Source organism: Carcharhinus amblyrhynchos, chromosome 6, assembly GCF_965287045.1.
Source record: "Carcharhinus amblyrhynchos chromosome 6, sCarAmb.v2.hapA, whole genome shotgun sequence".
NCBI classification, from domain to species: domain Eukaryota; kingdom Metazoa; phylum Chordata; class Chondrichthyes; order Carcharhiniformes; family Carcharhinidae; genus Carcharhinus; species Carcharhinus amblyrhynchos.
Window position 1 is genome coordinate 47911492 of NC_137329.1, and position 20387 is coordinate 47931878.

General features: G+C 42.8%; 1 protein-coding gene across 1 annotated transcript in view; it reads right to left on the reverse strand.

The window, feature by feature from the left end:
- LOC145344060 (anoctamin-9-like) overlaps window positions 1–20387 on the reverse strand; it is a 188680-nt gene that overhangs the window by 157400 nt on the left and 10893 nt on the right. Inside the window, exons 6-9 of the mRNA XM_080190832.1 lie at window positions 18878–18906; window positions 10324–10373; window positions 5161–5219; window positions 3532–3678 (exon numbers count right to left, since the gene is read on the reverse strand). Of these exons, the coding sequence (XP_080046958.1) occupies window positions 3532–3678; window positions 5161–5219; window positions 10324–10373; window positions 18878–18906 (285 nt within the window). The remainder of the gene's footprint in view (window positions 1–3531; window positions 3679–5160; window positions 5220–10323; window positions 10374–18877; window positions 18907–20387) is intronic.

Genomic DNA, 20387 nt, shown 5'->3' on the forward strand with positions numbered 1-20387 from the left:
GTAAATGTGTAAAATGCTACAGGGGAAAGCATTACATGATCTTGTTAAAGGTTTTTCTGTGCTTAGAGATTTATAAATGCAAGTACATAGAGAGCCCAAACTGAAACATTTGTATCAAAAAGCCAAGCAGCAGTTTTATCAAGACAATAGGCTTTTAAATTTTTTGAATTTAGCCAATCAATTTGAATCAGACATTTAGATACTAAAAAACCTTTAAATTTAAATCTGATAGTTTTGACAACCTAGGACCAATCCTAATGTGGGAAATATCGATATGTCATCAGGTATAAAAAAGAGGGCAGTGGAACAAAGAGCGTACAGCAACTGCTACCTTCCAGAGCTAACAACTCATAGCTCACGAGAGAGAGAGACAGAGAAAGAGACAGAGAGAGAGAGTCACTGGCTCTCATAGCTTCATCTACGTCTTAGAGAAAGCACCATCTAGATAGCAAAGGTACCAAAGAAGAGAGAAATTCCTCACAGAAGAATCAACAGAGAAGGCCCAGAATATTCTGGAAGACACAAATCCTGATTGTAATTCTAACTTGTTAATGAGTGGGAATTGTATTTATTTGAACACCATATCAGTAGAATCTTGTTTTATTCAGGAATAGTTAATAAAAGAAATTTATTTGGTTTGTTAACAGTTTAGATCATTTGCTCACTGTTAGTTAGATAAATAAATTGTTATGTATTGATTTTAAAGTGAGTGTCAGGGATTTATTTTTATTTAACCACTAGAAGTTGCTGAAGACAGGTCACATCACTTCACACACACTTTGACAGATTATAGGTGAGGTACTCCTCTTTGGGTATTTCGGTGTTAGCTTTTGAGGGGGGGGGGGTCAACTTCTGCTTTACAAAAGAACCATCTTGATTCTAAAAAATCATAGCAGAACACGTATAGGAGCTAACATATAAACCCAAAAGCCAACTCTCATCAATGACATTATCACTGAATTCCCCATCATCAACTTCCCAGGAAGAAAAAGTGGAACAGGACACTACTTACCAGAAATTAAATTGGAATAATTGGATAGATACTGTGGCTGCAAAAAGTTGGGAATTCTGTACAAAGTGATTCACCTCCCAATTTCTGCAAGTCATTCCACCATTTAAAAGATACAAATAAGGAAGTGTGATAACATACTCAGCACTCGTCTGGATGAGTGTAGCTCCAACAACACTCAAATTGGTTGTCACCATCCAGGACAAGGCAAGTTGGCTTGGTCAGTACCCCACCTGCCAATTTAAATGCCATTCCCTCCACTACTAGATTTACATCTATAACATGCACAGTAATAATGATCAAGGCTTCACTGACAACACCTCATACATCTGCGACCTCTAACAAAAACAGCACTGCGTGGGGTGCCATTACCATTTTTGGGTCAAAATCCTGGAACACTTGATCTAACACCACTGAGGAAATACCTTCACCACACAGACTGCTGCAGCTTACTATCAACTTTTTTAAGGAAGTTAGAAATAAGTACTAAATGCTGGCCTTGACAACATTACCCACATCCCATAAATTAAGTAATAATAAAAAACTTTAGTCTTTTGATCTCCAACCATTCACCATCCCCCCACCCCCCACCCAAATCTAAGGGGTGGTATTGTGGTCAATTACTTCCCCAGTCTGCTGTTTCCAAGTGATTTTCTTGTTAACCTCTGTCTGCTCTCCCTCTTTTCTACATCCAACTCCTTTTCTTTTCTCCCCCTTCTCACCCTCTGCTATTCTCCTTCACTCATTCTCCACTCAATCTGACTAATCACTGGACCATCAGACATTATTTTGGCTGCTCCATTCAGGATATTTGTCCTCGCTCCTCGCTACCCTGATATAACCATTTTAATTGGCTGCAAAATCTGACTCTATAGTGTTACTGGTTGCCGTGATACAGGAACTAGCAGATGAAATAATAATGAGGGTCTGCTTAGGTCAAACATCTAGCATGATGTGCATTGATCACCATTCTTAGAAGAGTGATAGTACGGGAGAAAGCGCATGCAACAGTAGCCCGCTTTATAATGGATCAACCAGATGGGGGTCTAGGTTGGTCATGTCTTCAGGAATCGTACAATTGGCAACACTTGTATCATTGTCACTTCAGTTGCCACATCACAGCGTGTCCCTTTTTGTGTTTTCTTCTGCTGTCTTAAACTGGACACACCCTCAGGATTTGCAACACACAGTTCACTCCAGGATTCCTTGTCAATACAGGTTTCCCATTCACTCGAGCCACTGTCTGCTGACACTTCAGGTTCCGTGATGCCATTGCATGACACAGAATCCTCATCATCATCAGACTTTTGGCCTCAAGCAACTCTCTTCTGCAAACCATTTTCTGAGACTACCATCCTGCTACTGGTTCACCAACATAGATGGGGCCACCAGTATTCAGCTGCTTGGTTACTTTATGGGATCAGGATCCCAGACATTCTGTATCATATTCTGACCTTATATTCCTGTTCTGGTAGAATACACTCACACCAACTGGAAAGTCCACCTTGTTAGCTTTTTGAACATATTGCATTTTCTTCACAACATTTCTTCCTTTGTCTTCTTGGATGCTATCACGAATCCCTGGGGTAGCTTCAAATGATGCTCAGCTATTCACTCCAACACTTGGCCATCTCCATCTAAATGTATGGTGACCCCAAGGAGATGATGTATGAAAAGGACTGGATCTCACTCATAAATGTATCAGTGACAATCTGCTGAATTCTAGTCACAGGATTATGGGGAATCAGGGTCTGAATGCTACTTTCGGCTTGAGACATGGGCAAAGCGTCAGCCACAGCCACAGCCTCCTTAAGTTGGGCGGATAGGTTTCCTACCATGATCAGTCTTCCAATTAAGGGCATCACCATTTCCATTACTTTTGCCCGAGCTGTACATAATCTGGAATTAGAATGAGTTCATCAATTTATCGAATTTCTGTTGATTGAAGCTTAGTGGATGTTTGAAAGTAGCTGAATGGGTTGTTGTCAGTGAACACACCAGTCAAAATATCCCTGGATTTATGGAAAATAGTCCACCTCAAAGCTAGCAGTTCAAACTTCATAGTGGAATAATTTTGCATATTCCTTTCACTTGGCTTCAGACACCAACATGCATAAGTGGGAATGACTGTTTTCTGCCTTCGAATGTATCAGCCCTGTTTCAAAACCAAAGAAACTAGCATTGGTTTCCAGTTGAAAAGGGAGATGTAAATTCAGGTAGCAATGGATGATGATGAGATAAGCTTCTGCTCGGAAGTGCAAAAGGAATCTACATGTACTGGAATCTGATTCCCTGCAAAGTATCGTGAAGTATTATGCCTCATGAATTTTTCCCACTAGCTGCCTGAGCATTCTCTGGTTTCCTTAATAAGTTGTCATCAGGGATACCAGTTTTGCACAAACCTCTTATAGAAGCCACAGACCAAGGAACATATGTAGTTCTCTCTCTATTTCTCCTCATTCTATTTGGATACTTTCCCATTGGGAGTGATGCCTTCCTTGATGACAAAGTGCCCAAGGTACCATGCTCTTCCTAGAAAGTTGGCACTTCCTTGGTTTGACTTTCAAGTTAAGCTTCAACAAATGGGCTAAGACAATGTCTTGCCTTTCAAGAGTCTCCTCGAATGTCTGGCCAAAGGTGGATGTTTCATCCAGATGCACAAGGAAGGCCTGAAAATTAAGGTCACCAAAAGTCTATTCCATCACACAAATGAAGGTGGCAAGGGAATTACAAAGCCCAAATTGCATTCTCATGTGTTCACAAAGTCCTCTGGTAGGTACTCATTTGGAATGCAGTCTTTTTAACATCTTCCTCAGTGATATGTAGCATAGTTATAACCATAGACTACAGTGAGAAAGTAGGAATACTTTTGAGGACTTGTAATGTTTCCTCAATCCTTGTCTTTGTGTTGAGCACCCAGTAATTGACACAGATCCTTAGTTTTCTGTCTTCTTCACTCAAGAATTATGGGGAGATGTTGTGATCCCAACTGGTGTTGTAACTGGATGGGAAGATCTCAGAATGGAACCCTGGCTTAGCATGGAGAGGTAGGAAGTATTAGTGATTCTAAAGACTTAAAAGTAGATCAATCCCCAGGCCCAGATGAGATATCATGTAGGCTGCTGTGAGGATTTTCAAATAACTTCTGGCCACAGGAGAGGGGCCAGAGGAGTAGAGGATAACTAATGTGGTACTATTATTCAAAAAAGGGAGTAGGGAAAAAACAGAAAATTATAGGCCAGTGAGTCCAACATCAACGTAGGGAAATTATAGGAAAAGGTTCTGAGGGATAGGATTAATCTCCTCTTGAAAAGCAACTATTAATCAAGGATAGGCAGCGTGGCCCTGTCAGCTGAAATCATGTCTAGCAAATTTGATTGAATGTTGAGAGGAAGTAAATAGGTGTGTAGATGAGGGCAGTGTAGTTGAAGTAGCCTACATGGACTTCAGTAAGACTTTTGACAAATCCCACATGAGAAACTGATCAGGACAGTAAGACCCCATGGGATCCAAGGAAATTTGGCAAATTGGATTCAAAATTGGCTCAGTGGTGGAAGGCAGGGCGTAATGGTCGAAGGTTACTTTTGTGACTGGAAGCCATGGAAGCCAGTGTCCAGGATTGTTGCTGGGCCTCTTGCTGATTGTAGTGTACATTCGTGCAAATGTGATGTTATAATTGGATGGGAATATGCACATGTAGAGTATACCATCAGTAAGTTTGCAGATTACATGAAAATTGGTGGTGTGGTAAATGACAAGGAAGAAAGCCATAGATTACAGGATAATATCTGGAATGCATTGCCTGAAAGGGTGGTAGATGGGTGGGAACCCTCACAATATTTAAGAAGCTTTTAGAGCAGTTAGATGAGCACTTGAAATGCCATGGCATACAAGGCTACGAACCAAGTGCTGAAAAATGAGATAAGAATAGTGTTTGATGGCCAGCGCAGATGTGATGGGCCAAAGGCCCTCTTTAGTGCTGCAAGATTGTATTCATTACTATTCCGGTCTCCAGTTCTACTGCCTGATAGTGTCTTTCAAATTCTGTTTAATAAAAGGCATGTCTCTTCAACTGAGATAATTCAGCTTTGTAAAATGTTTACAAACACTCCAGAACCTTTATTTTAACCAAAATAAGTATCAGTACTTACTTCATGAAGTGGGAAGACTGATTCAAAAGTCTTGTTCTGTAGAAATTTACGAAGATTCCCTGTATTCGAGAAAAATAACATATTTGTGTCCAAACAATGCAAAAGGAATCAGCTCCATAATGGCGCAATGATGAATTCTTCAGCCCATGTAACTGCCTTCAGTTCACAAATCATGTTACCTTGAAAGACTTCAGGGCTCTGCGTACAGATTAGTATTTTATCATTGAAAAGCCAGCTAGAGGGCCATAACCTATTTTGGGCCCAAGGAGTTGGAGAAATCAACAAGTAGTGTAACGGACTTTAATTGTTTGTTGGTTGTACAAGTTATGGAAGACAGGAAGGTATGAGGGGCCCAAAATTTTGAAGTTTACAGAAATAACACTAAGGGAGATTGTATTTCAAAGCCTTCATTTAAACACACTTTAGGAAGAGCTGGATTTTTCCAGCTCTATGACAATGGTCTGGGAGGTGGGAGAGATAGCAAGTTGGCAAATTGGGCGGCATGATAGCACAATGGTTAGCATTGCTGCTTCACAGCTCCAGGGACCAGGGTTCGATTCCTGGCTTGGGTCACTGTCTGTGTGGAGTTTGCACATTCTTCTCATGTCTGTGTGGGTTTCCTCCAGGTGCTCTGATTTCATAGAATCATAGAAAAACTACAGCACAAACAGGCCCTTTGGCCCATAAGTTGCGCCAATCTTATCTCTATCTACTAGGCTTACCTATAACCCTCAATCCTATTAAGGCCCACGTACTCATCCAGAAGTCTCTTAAAAGGCCCTAACAAATTTGCCTCCACCACCACCGACAGCAGCCGATTCCACTCACCCACCAACCTCTGAGTGAAAAACTTAGCCCTGACATCTCCTCTGTACCTACTCCCCAGCACCTTAAACCTGTGTCCTTCCACAGCCCAAAGATGTGCGGATTAGGTTGATTGGCCATGCTAAAAATTGCCCTTAGTGTCCAGAGATACGTAGGTTAGAGGGATTAGTGGGTAAATATGTAGGGATATGGGGTAGGGCCTGGGTGGGATTGTCGTTAGTGCAGACTCAATGGGACGAATGGCCTCTTTCTGGACTGTAGGGATTCTAAGTTGATTCATTCTAAGTTGGAAAGATTACAGGATGAAGTCCTTCATTTTTCACCACCATGGACAATACTCACAGGCAGGAAAGTCAGCAGTGCGGCCACCATTTGAACCACTTAAGGGTGCACAATATGAAGGGGCAGACTTGGACATTAGAACATGGATATGGGAGTGGTGGGGGGTGGTCAATGGATGAGAAACGGAATTACTAATTTTATTTCCCCTCTTGCTTTCATCTTTTACGGACCAGCTACATTTCACTGCCACTCTGCTCGAGAGCACTTTAAGAAGTCTGGCAACACCAGGTTTAAGTCCAACCAATTTATTTGATAGTAAACTCACAAGCTTTCAGGGTTTGCCCTTCGTCAGGTGAATGGAGAGTTCTGGCCTCAGAGACAGCATATAACAGCACACACAGTTTACAGATTACTGATTAGAACGTGACATGTTAGCATGCTGACATTCAGACTGCACACAGCTGTGTTCTTTACAACTAACCTGCTATTCAAGTCTTAAAGATGCCGACAATGTGAGCGGAAAGAGCATTAAGCATAGGTTAAAGAGATGTGTATTGTCTCCAGACAGTACAGTAAGCGACCGTGACGGGCATTCGGCCTTTGACCTTTGGGTAAGCGTTCTCCAAGATGGCCTTCATGACACACGACAGCCCAGAGTTGCTGAGCAGAGACTGATAGCCAAGTTCCGCACACATGAGGACGGTCTCAACCAGGATCTTGGGTTCATGTCGCACTATCTGTAACCCCCATGACTTGCCTGGGTTTGCAAAACCTCACTTACTGTACTGTCTGGAGACAATTTCTTTAACCTATGCATAATGCTCTTTCCACTCACATTGCCGGCATCTTTAAGACTCGAATAGCAGGTTAGTTGTAAAGACTCGCATTCCAAAAGCTTGTGAGTTTACTATCAAATAAATTGGTTGGACTGAAACCTGGTGTTGCCAGACTTCCTACTGTGTTTACCTCAGTCCAACGCTGGCATCTCCACATTGAGAGCACTTTGCCACAGATTAATGACGTGCATTGTCCTTCATCCTATTCATAATACCAGCATGCTGACATTCAGACTGCATACAGCAGTGTTCAAGTCATTTGATTGTCATAACTCTATCCAGATAAGAAGACATGATTGCAACGATCAGCAACATTAATTCACTATGCCTTCACTGACTTCTTCCGCCTCTGTTCTATCATGAACCATATGCATAGAAGGCAGTATGTCTCAAGTTTTCTGCTACCCCTCATTTCTACTACTTTCCCTTGAGATAAAACATCCACCTAGCGAAGGAAGGCTTAAAGAGAGGTGTGCCTTCTGATATGGAAACTTTCTAGCTTTTCATATCACCACTCTTTCTTACTTGTGCACTCTGAATCAACTAGGTCATCCAAAGCTTATTATTTGCACCGGTTCATTGTAAGCTTAAATCCTGTGATGGTGCATCCACAGGGAGAGTCAGTGCTTCTGAGGATTTGGTGGCTGCAAAGTATGCCAACTTTTGTTGTGCCATTGAATTCTGGCAGAGAGAAGTTAGCCCTGGCAAGTTAAGAATGTAGCAGCTTATCATTATGAAACTAATCATAATTCACTCATGATTATTTACAAGAATAGTTCCGGGGCGAGAAACTTTAGTTATAATGAACGATTGAAGAAATCACATCTGTTCTCCTTGGAGAGAAGAAAGATAAGAGAAAATTTGATTAATGTATTCAAAATCATGAGGGACTTGGTCAGAGTACATAGGGTGAAACTGTTCCTTCTCGTAAAAGGATCAAGATGAGAGGGCAGATTTAAAGTGATTCGCAAAAGAAACAAACGTGAGGGGAGAACATACTTTTTCAGAGAAGTGATTTGGGTCTGAAATGTCCTGCTTGAAAGTGTGCTGGAGGCAGGTTCAATCGAGGTATTCAAGATGGCATTAGGTGATTACTTCAGTAAAAACAATGTGCAAGGATAGAGGAAAAATGCAGGAGAGTAGCACAAGTCCTGACAGAAATCTACAAGATTATGAGGGGCATGGACAGAGTGGATAGTCAGAAGCTTTTTCCCAGGGTGGAAGAGTCAATTACTAGGGGGTATAGATTTAAGGTGCGAGCAACAAGGTTTAAAGCAGACGCATGAGGCAAATTTTTGGTGGTGGATGGTGGGTGCCTGGAACTTGCTGCCGGGGGAGGCAGTGAAAACAGGTACGATAGTGAGTTTTCAGGGGCGTCTGGACAAATACATGAATAGGATGGAAATAAAGGGATATGGTCCCAGAAGGGTTGGGGTTTTTAGTTCAGTGGAGCAGCGTGGTCGGTGCAGGCTTAGAGAGCCGAACGACCTATTTCCAGTGCTGTAATTTTTAAAAAGTCATAAGGCTGATTCGGTAAGACATGGTGGGCTATATCACAGGTATGGTTTCCCCCCCAAAAAAAACTAAGTGCCCAATGGATGGGAATACAGGAGTTTAAATTGAATAAATTTACTGCACTCTATATACTACAGAGTCTGAAGATGGATTTACGCCAGTGAGGGAGAGGATTGCATTAGACTACTGAGGGGGCCAATGTGCGTCTGCCTATCTCTCAGTATACTGGGAGGTCAGTTGACAAGAGCTTCCACCCCACCATTGCTGGCCTCCTAATTGCTGGCCTCCTGATTGCTAGCCTCCCAATTGCCAGCTACAACCCCAGAGTGCAGAGTTCCCCCCACTCCCTTCCCTTTTACCTCCCCCCATGCCCTGGTCTGGTTCTGCCCCTGTCTGGCTCTGCCCCCTCAGGCCCCATCACCTTGGCACTGCTCAGTTCCCAATGGGCAGTGCCAGAGCACCCAGTGCCAGGGTGCTAGGCTGGCATTGCTCAAGGGGCACCTCCCCCTGACCTTCTGAGGGGCCTCAATAGCCTCTGGACCCACCATTGATGGGGACCATATGTGATCCCCACTGGTGGGGGCTAAAGTTTCTGCCCCCACTGGTGGAGGTTCAGACCAGTGGGGTCAGAAATTTTAGCCCATTTCTTTCCCTCCCACTGTAATTTGTCAGTTTACTATGCTTTCAAGCAGCACTGCGGGCTGGGAAAATTGCGGGCCACATCTTTCTGCATCTTAACAATTCTATCATTGTGTAGATTGAGGTGTGAAAATATATGGTTAATAAGTGTGAGAAGTGATGTGATGGGTGGACTGGACAAGGCAGTATCAAAAGCGTTGCTGTGAGGTAGGGATCATGGCAATGACGTGCCCAACAGGATGTAAACAAATGTCAAATTTAATTCGCTTTTCTTTAGCTGGTTAGCTGTGGGTGGAGTTGACTTTGACAATGGAGGTACATTTAACAATGAGAGAGATGAGGAAGTACCATTTGAGTTAACTGGAGATAGTAATGGAAAGAATGTCGACCAAGAATAAAATAAAGCAACTGCTAACTAGATACATGAAAAACATGAATAAACTTTGTCTTCAAATAACTGAATGATTTTACTGTGAGAACAACTAGGATTGTTCCAGAGAGTATTTTATCTAAATTAAGTTGTGGGTTAGAGTGGAAAAAAAAGGTGGACAGGGTTGTAACTTGGAATTTATTAATATGGCAAAGCAACATGGAGAGATTTAAAAAGAGCCCTGGGCTATCAACAAGTTCGTAAAAAAAAGGTTGGCTATCAAAGCACAGATAGGCTGATTTGAGAGGAAGTTAAATAGTTTTGAACATAATTTAGTGAAAGCCATATAATGCATGTTCCAAGTTGGTAAAGACTTTAGATATGTCTTAAGTAATGGGAAATTTTGAAGTTTTCAAGTGGAGTTCCGGATGTTCATTTGTAGGCAGGAATGTCATGAGTGGAATAGTTGTGCTGAAAACTGTATGTGTAATAGAGTAGGACAAACTTTAGAAACTACAATTTTTCTGTGTCAACTGCTGGTGCTTTCTATATGAGCAGACTAAACTAACAATATAGAAATTCTGCTTTCTGTGAAGTGTCTTATGAACTATATAAAAATCTTTTTCCATTTATAAAGCACATTATCATGCTTGTCACTTGGATTCTTTCCATTTTCCATGTGAATTATTTCCTTACCACCGTTGCGTAACGTTGTCCTCCAAAGAATAAAATTTATAATTCGAATTCTGGAATAAACACAAAATTACAACATTATCTTCAGCCACATGAGTTGGTTTTGTTCTTTGATCTTGTAATACAGATTCAATTCTGGATAGAAAAATTACAAACTGTGTGAATTAAAGAGGTAGTAACCCATTTCACTCTTTCCATTATCATAGAATCCTTATGGTGCAGAAGGAAACCATTCAGCCCATCAAGCCTGTACCAACACAATTCTACCCAGGCCCTATCCCCGTAACCCCACAAATTTATTGTTTGGCCCCTTGACACTAAGAGGTAATTTAGCATGGTTAATCAACTTAATGTGCATATCTTTTGAGTGTAGGAAACCGGAGCACCCGGAGGAAACCCATGCAGACATGGGGAGAATGTGCAAACTTCACAGACTGTGACCCGAGGCCAGAATTGAACCTGGGTCCCTGGCACTGTAAAGTATTAGTGCTAACCATTGTACCATTGATTATGGCCTAATAAAGTGATGTTTTGTGTCAATAATGTTCATGGACATTGGGTGCAAGCAACCCACATCATCAGACACCAAACCTCATATTACCATTGTGTATTAATGCCATAATACAGAGAGAAAATGGCTGAGGTACTGATAAATGCAGTATGAGTGCAATGTTCAGGTTACCTTCTAAAGTCTATTTAATTTGGAAACTAATGTCAGCCACATTGAGACCACTTTTTGAAAGGAAAATGTATTTTAGATATAATATGCAGCAGTATTTTAGTGGAACACTTAGCTACCAATGACTAAAAAAATTATATAAAAACTTAAGGAGAGTAAACAATTTAAAAACAAATATTTTAAAGGTAAAAAGAGAAGTAGACAGAAGTGGATAAACAGGAAAGAAAAACTGGTAGAGAAGGTAGTGGAGAAATAATGGAAAAAGATAAAATTAAAGATGATCAAGGTAACAACTAAACTCAACTCAAGAAAAGCAGTGCAAGAATTCCTTGGATGAGGGGAGAAATTAAAATTAGGACCAAATTTAAAAAGAGTGCATGGCAAATCCCAAACAACAAATGAAATCTAAAAATTATTGGGGAAAACAACATATTTAAAAAGGGTGAGAAAGGAATGAAGGGGAGTGTAAAAGAGGAAGAATTTTATGGACATATAAAAAGTCAATAAAAATTAAAGAAGTGTAGGTTTGGTTAGACGCAAAAAAAATGACAGTGGGAATACAAGACGTGAATATTACCATGATTTCTAACGTAGTTACAGAGAATGATTGTGAGACTCAATTGGAAATTCATCCTCTGAATTTGTGAACGTCCTGTATTTTACGATAAAAACAAAATGCTGCAGATGCTGGAATCTGAAACAAAACAGAAAATGCTGGAAAATCTCAGTGGGTCTGGTAGCATCTGTGGGGAAAGAATACAGCCAATATTTCGAGTCTAGATGACCCTTTGTTGAGCTGATAAGCAAAGATAGTAGCTTAGTAGATAAATTTTGGGTGCAAAGTAATGCACAGAAATGAGCAGTGATAAGTTTAGGGAGGAAGAATAAGAAGGAAATAATAGAACAAAAAAGAAAATAAAAAAGCAGAGCCTTATAGTTCAGGTACACACATCTTTAAAAGTACAAGAACAAGTTGAAAAAACTATCAAAAAGTATACTGGATCCTAGAGATGCACAATACAAAAGGAAATAGAAAATATTATTCTAAACATATTAGTCAACATTTAAAATATTACAGCTGATTTTGTTATGATTTCAACAAACAGTGGTGTTCATATAGCACCTATAGCCCATGATTTTCAATTCAGTGAGGTTGATTGCTAGAATATCACTAGTTATGGACTGTCAGTTTAATGACTTATAGTCCCTGCTTCACATTAGATGCACTTGTCCATGGTGTCAACCTATTCTGTCCAATTTTGGAGAGGAAGGAAGGCACGGTGCTTCACAGCATTAGTGACCCAGGTTCAATTCTGGCCTTGGGTTGCTGTCTGTGTGGTGTTTGGAGGTGATAGTGGATGCCTTGGTGGTTATTTTCCAGACGTCGCTGGATTCCGGGGAAGTGCCGGAAGATTGGAAAACGGCTAATGTTACGCCGTTGTTTAAGAAGGGTGCCAGGCAAAAGGCGGGGAATTATAGGCCGGTCAGTTTAACGTCTGTGGTAGGTAAAATGTTAGAATCCGTCATTAAGGAGGAAATTGCGAGGCATCTTGAAGGGAATTGCTTGATAGGGCGGACGCAACACGGTTTCATTAAAGGGAAGTCGTGTCTGACAAATTTACTGGAGTTCTATGAGGATGTGTCTAGGGCAGTGGATAGAGGAGAGCCGGTGGATGTGGTCTTTCTGGATTTTCAGAAGGCGTTTGACAAGGTACCTCACAAGAGGTTATTGCAGAAGGTCAGGGGACATGGAGTTGGGGGTAGGGTGTTAGCGTGGATAGAGGATTGGTTGTCAAATAGGAGGCAGAGAGTGGGGGTCAATGGGTGCTATTCGGATTGGCGGTTGGTGACTAGTGGGGTGCCCCGGGGTCGGTGCTGGGGCCTCAGCTATTTACCATTTATATAGATGATCTGGAGGAGGGAACCGAGTGCAGGGTGTCGAAATTTGCTGATGACACCAAGATTGGGGGAAAGGCAAATTGTGCGGAGGGTGTGGAGAGTCTGCAGAAGGATCTAGATAGGCTGGGCGAATGGGCCAGGAAATGGCAAATGGAATTTAATGTTGGCAAGTGTGAGGTGGTCCACTTTGGTAGGAAGAATGGTAGGAAGGACTATTACTTACGTGGCGAAAAACTGCAGCAGGCGACGGTGCAGAGGGACCTCGGGGTCCTTGTGCATGAGTCGCAAAAACCCAGCTTGCAGGTGCAGCAGGTGGTCAGGAAGGCGAATGGGATGCTGGCCTTCATAGCGAGGGGGATTGAATATAAAAGTAGGGAGGTCTTGCTGCAGCTGTATAGGGCATTGGTGAGGCCGCAGCTGGAGTACTGTGTGCAGTTTTGGGCGCCGCACCTGCGCAAGGATATTTTGGCCCTGGAGGGAGTGCAGAGGAGGTTTACTAGGCTGATACCGGAGTTGAAGGGATTGAGCTATGAGGAGAGGCTGAATCAACTGGGCTTGTACTCGTTAGAGTTTAGAAGAATGAGGGGAGATCTCATTGAGACGTATAAGATGATGAATGGGATGGATAGGATAGAGGTGGAGAGACTCTTCCCGCTCAAAAAAGACAGTAGGACTAGGGGGCACAGCCTCAAGATAAAGGGGAGGCGGTTTAGAACGGAGTTGAGGAGGAACTTCTTCACTCAAAGGGTGGTGAATCTCTGGAATTCTCTGCCCGTTGAAGTGGTGGAGGCTGCCTCGCTAAATATTTTTAAGAAGCGGGTTGATGGGTTTTTGATAAGCGAGGGGATTAAGGGTTATGGGGAGAGGGCGGGAAAGTGGAACTGAGCCACAACAGATCAGCCATGATCTTATTGAATGGCGGGGCAGGCTCGAAGGGCTAGATGGCCTAGTCCTGCTCCTATTTCTTATGTTCTTATGTTCTTATGTTTGCATGTTCCCCCCGTGTCTGCATGGATTTCCACCAGGTGCTCTGGTTTCCTCCCACACATGTGCAGGTTAAGTTGATTAGCCATGCTAAATTGCCCCTTGGTGTCCCAAGATTTATAGGCCACAGGAATTAGCAGGTCAAATATGTGGGGTTACGAGGATATAGCCTGGGTAAAATGCTCTGTTGGAGAGCTGGTGCAGACCCAATGGCTCAAATGGCCTCTTTCTGCTTTGTAGGAATTCAATGTGTGTAAAATCTATGTTGCTGTAGAAATGCTACAGGTGATGTTTTCTAGCTAATTTGACAACATGTTTTATGAGACAAATCAGAAAAACAATTTGGAGATCTTTTCCTTAATAGATTAAGAAGATCTGGAGTGTTTTTGGCACTGCATCAGAAACGAGATACCCACATACCAGGTGTCCATCAGATTTTTTAAAAATTCATTCAGGGGACGTGGGCCAGCTGGTGGCTTTCTAGGCCATTTCAGAGGGAATTTTGCTGTTGACCTGGAGTAACATGTAGGTCAGTCACCCATTCCCAACATTAACGTGACCACCCCTCTCCTCCTGCGCTGCAGTCACCCGCCCCTGCCACTCAGCCATACGTCTCTTCCGGGCTGCAGTAGTCACTTGGCTCTGTGCAGCTCTTCCCTCCCAAACTCGTCACATCCCTCCCCCTCATGTTCATGCCCCTGCCTTCCATCCCTTCCCTCCCTTGCTCCCAATCAATCCCCTCTGTCTCACACCAACTTTTCACCTCTTCCCTGCCCATGAGCAATCTTGAGGCAGAATCCAAGCATGTGCAAGATATGGAAGCAGCAGTTAGAATAGGGGAACGCTGCATGTAGAAACCTAAATATTGTGACAGAAGCAAAGATCGCCAGGTGCATGCCACTTATGGTCAGTTGTGAATCAGACCAGTCTAATTATCAGTCCAGTTTTCTCGCTGGTGGGAGCACATGTGTGCAGTCAGATGAATTGCAGCCATATTGTGAATAAATGAGAAGTTATTGACTTTATTTGGAAACACAGAAGAGTATTTGTAAATGAAAGCCTCTTCCATTGCTCTGCATCATGTATGTGTTGAGTGGGAACTAATATAGGGGAATACTTAATAGTAAATGCAGTTACAAGTTAATGATGTGCGCTGGCAGGAAAACCTAATGTCCTAGATGGTTATTTAAACTAAAACACAAACCTGGCAGTCATTAAAGGTTATTGAAAAGTGTACTTGATTGGAATGACTCCAATGCAGGTCACAATAAATACTTATACACTGAGAATAGACTTCAGTGCAGCTGCATCAGGTTAATAAGAAATTTTCCAAGATCTCTGCTCATGACGTCATGTTACATGCATTACTTACATTGTCATTCACCACCTGAGACTCGAGCAGAAAAGTAATATTGGCACATGCTCAAAGTATATTAAATGACTAAACACCTGTGCTACTATTGTGCCTTAATACTTAAATTTTCATATCCTACCACTAAGGGCTGGATTCTCCAAACTTGCCTTCAGTAGGGAGTCTCTAATGACATTGCAGTGAATGGAGTGCCAAATTCTACATTCTTGCTAGCAGCAGCGAGAGGGCATGAATGGCCAGAGAGTTCCATCCTGAGTCTAAGTGGATTCCCAACATCTATTGCAGAAGTAGGGGCAGTCTGCTGACTGTCATATCCTGTTGTTTGTGGTGACCTTGGCAAGTGTCCTCTGGATGTCTGAATCCTGGGAGGGCCCTGGCCTGCTAAGGGTCTCCTGCTTGGGGGCTGCCCTCAACCTGACCTATTGAAGTTGATGGGGTCACAAGCTGAGAGGATGTGGAACAGCTGGACATCCTTGGAGTGTCCTGTGTGGAAGTCCCTGAGGTGTCTGGCCAATGCTCTTCCTCCCTCTGGGTGGCCTCTGTTTGACTCTTTCCTGGAGGAAGGCTGAAGTGCTCCACATCCCTTCTTGCCTAGCTACTGATGAATTCCATTCATGGCTATAGCAATGATGTGTAGGTCCTGGTATAAATCAGGCAGGAAGTGACCAGGGTCCTCATGGCGACCGTCATCCTTTCAGTGACATGCATTTTGATGAGCTTGCATGCCTTTGTCACAACAGGCAGAAAATGGATGAACTCCTTCATCCTTTGTTCCAACCTGCTCATAGCCTCTGAAGCCCCACCAGCTGCTTCCTGCCTGCCTTTGCAGCTCCAACATTTCTCTGAAGGCTGATTGCAGAGGCTCATCATCAGATTCAGATTCAGCAGGGGCCTAGTCTCCAACAGTCCTTCAAGTGTGGGAGACCTTAGTAACAGTCTCCACCTCCAGTGGACTCGATTCTGTGCTGTGCTCACCAGTTAGAGATCCCGGGCCGCCTCTAGAACTAGGTTCCACCAAGGTGTGCCTTCATACTAGTGGACAGTTTAGGTAAAAATAGTGTCAGGTCTTCCTTAAATGCTTCCACAGCATCTTCATCTGGGGTGCTTCGGGGGGTTGGGGCTGTGAATGGGGCTGATGGGCTGGCTGGTGTTTTACCTTTGCATTTCCTTGCCGGTGGCTGAAAGAGAGAAAATTAATGATTGTCCGAAAAATCACCTATATTTTAGATCACTTAGTCATTGTTCGCTAGTGGTCAATGACTTCTGAATGAACCTCAGCAGCTTGATGGGAAACACCAATCTCACTTTCCACACAGGGAAGAAAGTGGATAGACTGTGAGTGCCATGGCTGAAAAAGAAGTTCGTAAGTATGGTGCATGTGCTGTGTGCTTCCCAGTAAGGGCTAAAGACATGACTTGTACAGGGTGTTACATAAGATGATGATGTTACCGTGTCAATTAGACAATCATTGCTGATGCCCCTACTGCTGGTCCCTGAAGCCCTTATCAGAGTGAGTTTGGAGTAAGGAGACAGTTGACTTATCCTGGAGGTGTGGATGGGATCATTCTTCTTCTGCAGAGTGGTCCTCTTCTGGGGTTCACGTATGCTGACCTTCCTGACAACCTCATCCCAAACTGGTGTCATTGGTGGATCCCCTGCTGTCACCTCTGGGATAAAGGACCTCTTGCTAGTCCTGGACTGCCTGAAGGAGTCTTTTAAGCTGATGATAAACTTGGGAGGATATGGTTTTGTTCTTTGTGCTGCCATTTCCAACAGGTTCCTCACACACCTTTCCTGCATTGCAAGATTATGCGTGTGGCCACTTAAAAATGGCACCTGGACCTTTGAACCTATGAGGTAATTTGTGTAAATAAATTCCTGTCCGCTCCAATATTCAACGAGCTCCTCCTTGATGCATACATAATTAGCTGAAAAGTGGATGATTTGGCACAAGAACCTGCCCTGCCGCTCAGTGGGAATCAATCTGCTTTCCCACCCACCTCTCTGGAAGGGGGAATTCTGTCCAAAGTATTTGCTAAGTTTCTCTAACATTTCCATATTATGCATTATAAATTCTGCTGACGATGCCTTTAATCGGCCCACATTTGTCTTTGTACTTCTTTTTACATACCCATAGAAATTGTTAAAAGTCCATTTTTTATATTTCTAGCTTGTTTACACCATCTCATTTATTTCCCATATCATTCTTACGTGATACATAAACCAGCACCCCAGTGGGAAGGACCACTAGGGCCACTGAGAGACACAGAGCAAGCTGTATCCTCAGAGGATAAAGATGAGTCAGGTGACCTTGCTGCTGAGGATAATGCTATGGGATCTTAGTCACCAAGCAGTGACATGTGTGATAGAGAGACATGCAACTCTCTGGTCAGCAGATGCTTTGTGTAAGGTTAAATTTAAGGGGTCATCAAAAATAGAAGTTTTCTTTGAGGTTGCCTTGCTGGCATTTTATAAGAGGCCCTTACCACTTTTGTATACTCAGCAACATTATGTGCCAAGACTTTTTGCCAATGTAGGCCTTCACATATGCAGACCATCCATATTATTGATTCCACATCTGACCACTGCCACCAGCACAGAAAATATATAACTTGGTATACTTTCTGTCACAAAATCTTTAAGCTACATTATAAAGGTTTTTGTACTGAGCAAGCAATTATCACCAATTCCCAAGGGCTTATCCATTCACTTAAACGCTTGTTTAGTTACTCCTATGTGAGGATGATCTCCCTGTGCCTGGAATTGATATGGACACAGTCTGTTGTCTTTTTTTCTCTAGTACATGTAACAACCACTGCTTGCATCCTCCAGGCATTTAAGTCTTTTTGGGGGCTGGCTCATTCAAGAACAAATATGTCTGTGTTGCAGGCCTATCAGTCGTCAAATGAACATGCAGCGTTGATGTCAAAGGGATCGAGGACCTGTCTTCAGCAAATGAAGTGCATTGAGAAAAGCCCCATTGCCTTCAACCAGTCCTTGTTCTTTCCTTTCAGGCACCACATGCATTCATGTGATCTCCTTTCGAGTGTCACATTTCAGCAATGGGTAGATGTCCCATATCGCACACCTATTGCTCCATACACCTGACACCCAAGGGTTAACATCTACATGGGGTTGAGAATTGCTGCATCTCTCCTCACTCCTCCAAGAGGAAGTGGCTGCCACTGTCATTACGTCCATTACCTTCATCTGTGTGTTTCTTCGGCAGAAAGTGCCACATGCATGAGAAGGCCATGAGTGTATCTCCACTGGTGATGGGCGTGCTGGAATGAAGTGACACCTATGTCCTGAGATGTTGGCGGATTTTCTGAGCTATCCACTGAACAAAGTCACTGTCTCTGCCTCACCTGCTGAAATTACCTGCAGCAGACACATTAGTTATGTATAATAGCTGGTCTTTTAACCAAGCCCTGGTGTCTTTCCTTAATCAGAATGTCCAGGAGCATTAAAAGCCCATACAGGCAACACAGCTCACATATTTCCAATGGACATGGCCATCATTTTACTGATTATTCATTTATCCCTGCTTTGCCCTCTGTGATAAACTGTTCTGTTATAGCCTATCCAATGTCCCTGGGCTCCTTGTTCATCTGGCTCTTTACCTGTCCTGAACACTCTGTGCATGCTTCACCTACAAGCACAGACACGAGCAAAAGTAAAAATAAATCACAAGAGATGCTGGAAATTTGACATAAGAACAAAAAATGCTGGAAAAACTCAGTAGGTCTGGCAGCATCTTTGGAGACAGAAACAGAGTTAATGTCTCAAGTCTGAATGGCTTCTCAGAGCTGAAGAAAGATAGAAATGAGATGGATTTTATACTTTTGAAGAGGGGGTGGAGCAGGTAGAACAAATTTTAAACTCAGGGAAAGGTGGGAACTCAGGAGAGATTTGACAAATATGTCATAAAAATGTGACAAAGGGGTGTTAATGTTAAAAACTAAACAAGGTGGTATAATGGTAGGATAGCAGAGTGAGTTAATAGCAGAACAAGGATTAACACTCTGTGAAAGCAAAATGAAGAATAAGTTGCAGATGGGAGGGAAGAGGTTGAGAAAATAAAGATCTAAGATAAAGATCCAAACGAGGAGAGCTCATGGTCTGAAGTTGTAGACACACTGTTAAGCCCAGAAGGCTTTAAAGTGCCTAACGAGAAAGTGAGATACTATTCCTCCAGTTTGTGTTGGGTGTCACTGGAACATTGTAACAAGCCAAGGATGGAAATGAGGGCATAAGGGCAAGATATTGAGTTGAAATGGCAAGGGATAGGAATGTCAGGGTCATGGTTACAGGCTGACCAAAGATATTCTGCAATGCAGTTACCTAGAATATGTTTAGTCTCCCCAGTGTAGAGAAGACTGCAAATACAGTAGAATAAATTGAAGGAGATGGAAGTGAATCACTGTGTTACCCAGAAGTGTTTGGGGCCTTAGACAGTGAGGAGGGAGGCAGTAAAAGGGCAGGTGTTATAGCTTCTGCGATTACATGGGAAAAGTGCCATGGAAAAAAGTTGAAGATTTGGAGGTGTTGGAAAAGTGGACCAGGGTGTCATGGAGGAGATGGTCCCAAGGGATTGCTGACATGGGAGGTCAGAGAAAAATGTGTTTGTAGGTGGCATCATGCTGGAGTTGTCAAAAATGATAGTCAATAATCCTTTGAATGCAGAGGCTAGTGGGGTGAAAAGTAAAGACAAAGACAACCATTTCATGGTTCTGGGAGGGAGAGGAAGGGGTGAGGGGCAGAAGTGCAAGAAATGGGTTGGACATCCTTGAGGGTCTTGTCAATCACAGTGGGGTGGAAAGCGCCATTTTGGAAGATAGCATCACTGAAACGAATGAGAAGCAGACAGAGGAACTGGGAGAATGGGATGAAGTTCTTACAAAGTATAAGGAGCTGTAGTTGAGGTGGCTGTGGGAATCAGTAGATGTATAATGAATACCGGTAGGTAGTCTACCAGAGGAAGTGGAGACAGAGAAGTCAAAAAATGGGAGGGGTGTACCATGTGAGGGTAATGAATGGGTGAAAATTGGAAGTAAAATTAATACTTTTTCCAGGTTGCTGAGAGCATGAAGCAGCACCAGTACAATGATTGATGTACCAATAGAAGAGTTG